Source organism: Papaver somniferum, chromosome 6 (genome assembly GCF_003573695.1).
Source record: "Papaver somniferum cultivar HN1 chromosome 6, ASM357369v1, whole genome shotgun sequence".
NCBI lineage: Eukaryota > Viridiplantae > Streptophyta > Magnoliopsida > Ranunculales > Papaveraceae > Papaver > Papaver somniferum.
In genome coordinates this window covers 43689317-43696339 of record NC_039363.1, presented here as the reverse complement: position 1 = coordinate 43696339, position 7023 = coordinate 43689317, and the positions used below count along the sequence as shown (strand labels likewise).

The 7023-nt window shown below is 36.9% G+C and overlaps 1 protein-coding gene across 3 annotated transcripts; it reads left to right on the top strand.

The window, feature by feature from the left end:
* The first annotated feature begins 1388 nt into the window (after positions 1-1388).
* LOC113287414 (probable serine/threonine-protein kinase PBL21) lies at positions 1389-6786 on the top strand. 3 transcript variants are annotated; one of them, XM_026536163.1, is made up of 9 exons: positions 1389-2383; positions 2619-2761; positions 3029-3126; positions 3490-3710; positions 3783-4520; positions 4642-4790; positions 4889-5110; positions 5312-5461; positions 6048-6786. In XM_026536163.1, the coding sequence occupies exons 1-9, from the start codon at positions 2233-2235 to the stop codon at positions 6231-6233; spliced, it is 2058 nt and encodes a 685-aa protein (XP_026391948.1). In that variant the 5' UTR covers positions 1389-2232; the 3' UTR covers positions 6234-6786. The 3 variants fall into 3 exon arrangements, with proteins under 3 accessions (XP_026391948.1, XP_026391946.1, XP_026391949.1); XM_026536161.1 differs by having other exon boundaries at positions 1389-2416; XM_026536164.1 differs by having other exon boundaries at positions 2301-2511.
* Positions 6787-7023: the final 237 nt, after the last annotated feature.

Below are 7023 nucleotides of genomic sequence, written 5' to 3'. Positions count from 1 at the left end.
TTAAGGTTGCATTTATCAGGTTATGCATCCATTTTCTCGACTGCATGATGCATTATGCATCAATTTTCAATTTCACACAAAATAACAAAGATGCCGGATAATGTGTTATGCATCCATTTTTTCGACTGCATGACATGTTATGCACTCATAACAACATCATCATCTTCTTCTTCTTCTTCTTCTTCGTTGTTCATCATCCCAGCTCAAATAAGCTTTATTATTATTCCTTGTATTTTCTAAATCTCAATTCAACTTTTCTTCTTGTTCTACTTGATTGAAACAATTACAAACCCTATCTTCATCTCAGATCCATCTTCTCAATCATAATACCTAATTAAAAAAAAACCATTCATACATCTTTCGGAAATAACAAACAGCAAGATCTCGATTCATCTCAGAACATCACCTCAAACCCTAACTTTCGATTTCATTCATCTATTGTTTCCAATCTTCATGTGATTATACTGTCTATCAATATTACTGATCGTAAGTCACAGTTGGGAGGAAGAAGAAAAATAATTGAAGAAGAAATTCCCGTGAAGAAGAAGAAGAAGAAAAGATACGAAGAAACCAAATTTTATAAATTGTGGGTTTGGAAGAAATTTTCTCTCGAAAATTGGGTGCGTGCGTGCGTGAACTTTTCCGCCCGTGGATTTCACGGTGTAAAAAATCTGTAGAATGGATCTCCATGTAGTTTTCACGTATAAGATTCTTCATCAATGACGGATATAACTGTTTAAAGCTCAGATCAGAAAAAGAGGACGGTAACCTATATGTTGGGTTGGGCCTGTGACTACCAATGAAATCACAGGGACGGCTTTACTGGACAAAGTCAAAGAATATTAATTACGACAACCGAGTGTGGCTTCCTTCTGATAAAACAGACATAAACGATACATTAAGCATACTAAATATACATTAAGTATACCAACTAAAATAAGTAGAACAAGAAAACTTGAGGAATCTAATTTTTACCTGTTTCACCACAAATCCGAATCAAACCAGAAATAAGAGATGCTTGAGAACTGACCAAAATGGAACCGAAACAGGCCAGTCTTGGACTACCTGTTTCCAGATGTGTCTCAGTGTAATTTTTTGCTAAAGCTAATATTTTTTCTTGCTTCTAAAATAAAACAGCTCCCCCTTGAGGAGATTCAAAGCAGTTGCAATAAGAGGCTGGAGAAACCCCATGCACCATCCTCAAGTCCCAGACAGTTTGACAAGCAGAGACACTATGACATCAACCCAATGTAAAATAAATTAAAACTAGAGAGTAAGTAAAAGTTTACCATCTAGTAGAGCAGGCACTCTCTCAAAAGCTTCGTTCCATATCAAAAAGGCCTCTCATTTTCTTGTCCTATTAAGTATTAACATGCAAATAATTCAACAGAATAATACAAGGTTGCAAAACAGAAAAGCATAGTAATTCACAAAATGAAACCTCAGCAATTATAAACTTTCCTACTTAAAAGCAAATAACTAAGAGGACCCAACTTTCAAATATCCGAATATGCGCTGAACCGGCATCTGAGATGTTCACTTGGATCTACCATCACCACCACCAAAACTTCCTTCACATACTCTCTCTTTCTATCTCTACCTGTCCTGGTAAAATCACCAAGGATTTCCTTTTATATAAGTTTGTGAAACATAAGTTGTTTTAAAAAAAATTAACTTAAAGAAGATGCAATCTACTTATATTTTTCCATACCCTTAAGGTTGTACTAATACCAAGTTAATCAATAAATGAAGTTGCTAAAATACTTCCTCTGATTTCAAAAACTTAGATATCCAACCCGAAAGTGTAATTGTAATTGAGCCTAGAATTTTTATTTGGTTTCCTTGGTTTAGCGGATTCCTTCCACTGTGCATCTATTTCAGTTACAAACTTCGTTGCCTTTTCATCTATTATCCTTGTATGTCTAGTGGAGATCCAGTTATTATTGCAAGGTCAAATTCCGTAAATCCAAACAAGTGAAGTAGAAATTAACTCCCCAGCATACTTTTAAGGTATGAACTGTTCAGTTCTGAGTTTTATAAATATCAACTAAGATAATTGCACATGTAAGAACAGTAGAAAAATTCCAGCTAACACCTCAGAGACTCCAGAGAATGTTGCATCAAACATTACCCGCAAAAGCCTATAAGAAACTCCAGAGATTTTAGTTTGCCATACTCACCTGTTTTCAGTTTCTTTGCAACTTCAACATCTCATGCCATAAAAGGAAGATTATGACCACGACATCCCAGACGGTGGTGGTGATCCAGGATGCATCAAGAGATATCAGTTTCAGTGCAATAACATGGGCTGAGCACGGATTGTTGCTAAAGCCCGGAGATAGACTCATTCTTCTTGGAGTTCTTCACCAGGTTAATACCCCTAGTACGTTATCTTTCATGAGAGCCGGAAAATTTCGTAAGATTCCATGCTTCTTCTTTTTATTCACAAATGAGCATAACTACTGAAGTTCGAAAAACAACAACAAAGAACACAGCGGCAAAATACAACTGGTTGAATAGCTGCAGCAATAATTGCAGATCTCTACTGTTCATTTATATATGATTTATATTAGTTGCTAAAAAGAAGTTAATTTCTTTTGTTTCTCCTATTTCCTCAGTGGGATACAAGAGCAAAGTCGACTCCAGTTCGATGTTTGGAGCGAACCGGAAGGTTATTGAGGAAGAAGTTGCACGGAAGAAGGAAGAGTACCATAACAATGTGGAGCTGATGAAGATTTCTAATCACTATGCAGAACAAAAGGTCCGGGTCTTTAAAATTTCTTTCCCTGGCAGGCACTTAATTCTATAACCTAAACTGCAAGATATTAAGAATAACTCAGTTTACAAGAAACGATCTAGATATGTATGCCGTGTGCAATAGACTCCTACTAGCTTGCTGCATCCTGCTAACCTACAGTATATAGGGTTCAATCTGCTTTACCATCATAGTCCCTGATGGTTGAACTGTTTCCAAGACTTCCATAAATGCAGATTTCTAATGAAAACTTCGTGTTTATGAAAATCTCAGATTCTATTTGAGGTTGAAGTTAAAGTTGGATCTTCGCCGAAGATGGTAGCCGTAGAAGAAACTAGGAATGTGAAGGCAGCATGGGTAATCCTTGACAGGTATATATCTAATCATATCTGTGAAAAATGCATCTGGATGGTAAAATGAAATGAACTTGGATATTTAATGTTTTATTTGACCTGCAAACATCATCAACTATCTTGTTCTTATTCTGCAACATCTCTCTCTGTATCAATGCATGTATGCCTAGCTAATTGTCATCGATACACATAAATCAATATTTCTCTCCACCATCTTAGAATTATATGCATAGATCCCAACTATGGGCATAGTATCTAAAAGTCACACAGGGTTCATACAAGGAAGTGTTTAAACCATTGATTTAAATATAGTGAAACTCTGATAGTGTCTTACCATCTGCCCCTGGACTTCTTTTTCTTCCAATGTCATTTGTGGTATAGGCAGATGAAGAAAGATAAGAAATACTTCACAGAAAGGCTTTCATGTGGTATATATAGAATGAAACGTGATAACAATGTTGAAAAGCTAAGAGGACCAGTAGTAAGAGGACACCACAAAGCTTATACTGAAGGAAGCGAGACCAGTAATGTAACATATGATGAGATGGTACCAGGAAGGCCAGATGAAGACGATCTGTTCAGCAATGAGTTCTCCCCAAGAAGTAATCAACCATTCCGTTTTTCAAATCTATTCATTTGAACATAGAAAAACCAACCTCTTTCTCTTGTTTCAGGATCTCCAATTCCTAAGACAGTCATGGGTGGTGATGAAGGAGTATATACAGATGAAAGAAAGCCATGGAGTGATACTTCAAGAATGACTTCATTTTCCAAATCCAAGTCAAACGAGCATCTCACATTGGAAAAAGTAGCTTCCAGTTCAAGTTTTAATAACCCCAAGGACTCCTCATTCCTTCAGGAGGAACAAAGCAACATAAACATACCAAGCAAAATGGCAGAAGTAAGAACTCTAGATTTCATCTTCGAAGATCAAGAAATGAGACAAAGAAAGGCTAAAAAAGTAGGAACTCAAGCGGAAGATGGTAAATGCAATACCCTTGCGGAGCTAGAACTATTGACAACTGGACTACATGCTGGGGCTATTGAAGCAGAACTTGAGAATTCCATTTGTACAGTCTGCATGAATAAACGGCCAAACTTCGGATGGATGAGTGACTTTACTTATGCTGAGCTCCAAGCAGCTACTGGCGGATTTTCACCAGAGAATTTTCTATCTGAAGGTGGATTTGGTTCTGTTTACAGAGGAAAGCTTGGGGATCTTAATATTGGCGTTAAGCAACTTAACCATGCAAGTTTGCAAGGAGAGAAGGAATTCAAGGCAGAGGTTCATGCACTCAGCAAGGCTAGACATAAACATGTTGTCATGCTACTTGGATCATGCTCGGAAAGAAGTCACAGACTACTTGTTTATGAATTTGTCTGCAATGGTTCACTCGACAAACATCTCTCGGGTAATTACCATCTTAGACATGTGTTTAAGTTTCTTTTCTTTTTACTTCTTATTTTTTTCATCGTATACTCGCAAAAAAAAAAAAGAAGGGAAGATGTACTGACTTTAACGAAAAGATACAGATAGCACAAACAAACCTTTGCGTTGGGAGCACAGGATGAAAATAGCTCTTGGAGCTGCTGAAGGTCTAGATCATCTGCATGAAAACAACATCATCCATAGAGATGTGAGACCAAACAATATTCTTGTAACCCACGACTATGAACCACTGGTAAAGCTTAAAGAAATTCTTGAAAAACATAGAATACTCATCTTAAAACAAACTCTTGGAAAACATTTCACACTAACCCTTGCATCACCTTATATTAGCTTGGAGATTTTGGGCTGGCACGAACACAACATGCAGCATCGGATCACTCATCAGAGACCAGGGTGGTTGGGACTTTTTGCTATTTGGCTCCAGAATACGCAGCAAGTGGGAAAGTGTCAACCAAGACAGATGTTTTTTCCTTTGGCGTTGTTCTTTTACAATTGATAACAGGTCTGAGAACTACAGATAAGAAGCTTGGGGAAAAAAGCCTAGTGGGATGGGTAACAATTATGAAACTGTTCTATTCACTATTTATTGTAGCAAAATAATTTCAGGAAAGTCTTAGTAGGATAAGAAAATCTCTGTTTCAAACATGCCATCATATGTAACCTTTTCTTAATCTCTTAAAAGATTTTCATGTCCTTTTTCTTGTCGAAAAGACTAATTAGTAGAAAAATTGGAATTCTCTTACTTCCTTGCAGGCACGTCCACTGCTGAAAGAGAGGAAATATCCGGACTTAATCGACAAGAACCTTATAGACTCGCATGATGTTCTCCAACTCTTTTGGATGGTGCCAGTAGCTGAAAATTGTCTTCGGAAAAACCCTGACAAAAGGTTTTCCATGAAAAAGGTAAGTGATGCTCGAGGAAAATTCTTCTGTGAAAGCATAAATAATAAAAAGTAAGCTTTATAACCAGTACCAACAATCATCCTTACAACAAGTGCCTAGACTAAAGTATACAGGTTGGTTTACTGAGTACTGTTATTTCATCTGTTCCTTCTTCTCCAGTAAATCTAGTTCAGAACCATTTTTGTCTACAGAATACATTTCCCCATATTCCTACTCAAGTTGAATGAGTCCCTTTTGAGCCTCATAGTAAAAGAGCTCATAGGCTTCTTAAAATGTTGAGTCTGTTTGCTGAAAAGCTCAAACTTCTTTCCTATTACCTATCAACCTACTCCTAGAATATCTAAGAATTGCACATCTCTGATGTCTCCAAGTCAGCTTGCACTCATATCAATACCTTTGTCTCTATGTTGATTCTCATTCTACATTTTTATAATCCATATTAAAATCTTCTGAAAGACTTCTGCGCTACCGTAAATATATGGTTACAATAGTTCGTGACCTATATATATGTAGCAGAACAATAACTAACCCTTGGTACCCCTAATAATATGTAGATGTGATATTTCCTTGTTTGATATTACTCCAGGTGTTGTATGCATTAACATACCTAACAAATCGGGTGACAGTTTCTGGTATTGAAGACTTCTTCCCATCAAAATCTTATTATGCTAGCGGCTTGCCTCAGTCCAACAGTTGGCAAAATGATGGGAGAATGGTTGAACAGGAAAGTGATGCGACAGAAATACCCTCTGGCTCTGGCACAAGTGAATAAGTGAGTTATTTCCATCAGCATCTTCGACACAAACCTTTTTCACAGCAGCAGACACATCTGCAAGCTCCCAAAGATCATCATCGCTCAGCGAAAAAAATGACAGGAGGGAGAAAGCAAAATCCAGAAGTAGAATCCAAGTGCCTTATGGAGAAATGCTTCACTGATATTCTGCATCTTCAACAAAAACCTTTTCCACAAAGTCTAAAGCATATCCACAAGATCAACATTATCATTTTTAGGCAGAGTAAAGTGTGAAGAAGAAACTTAAACTAGGAAAAAAGAAGAAAACCAGAAATAGAATACTTAGTACTTATAGGAAATCCCTCATGTTTTAATGTCTCATAAGTCATAACTAGCGTTTGGTAAAATGTCTGTAAGGACGTGTCATAAAAATAGACTATACAAGCAAAGAAATGTGAAAGAAACAATAGGATTGTCATAATATTATTGACAGTTACTTCGCTCTGCAACTGCATTATTTTTGATGTACGTTTTCACAGAGTTCAAAGTCATCGTACATAATTTCCGAGAATAGACTGACAAGGTTCTTCTAAATTTATCAGATCATTGTGGAGAAAATCTTAAGAGAGTTCCAAGATGCAAATAAGGCTAAGTCCTATGGGCTAGATTGAGCTGCTAGATTGGCCGTTAAGTGTTGCAAATAAAAAAGAAAGTGAGGTCTAAATGTTAACACTAGTTCTCTCTCCTAACAACTAGTTCTCTCTCCTAGCATTTGCTCGCAGTTGAACTAGCAGCAAGATTGAAGCGCTGAATGGTTCAACGCTCAAAA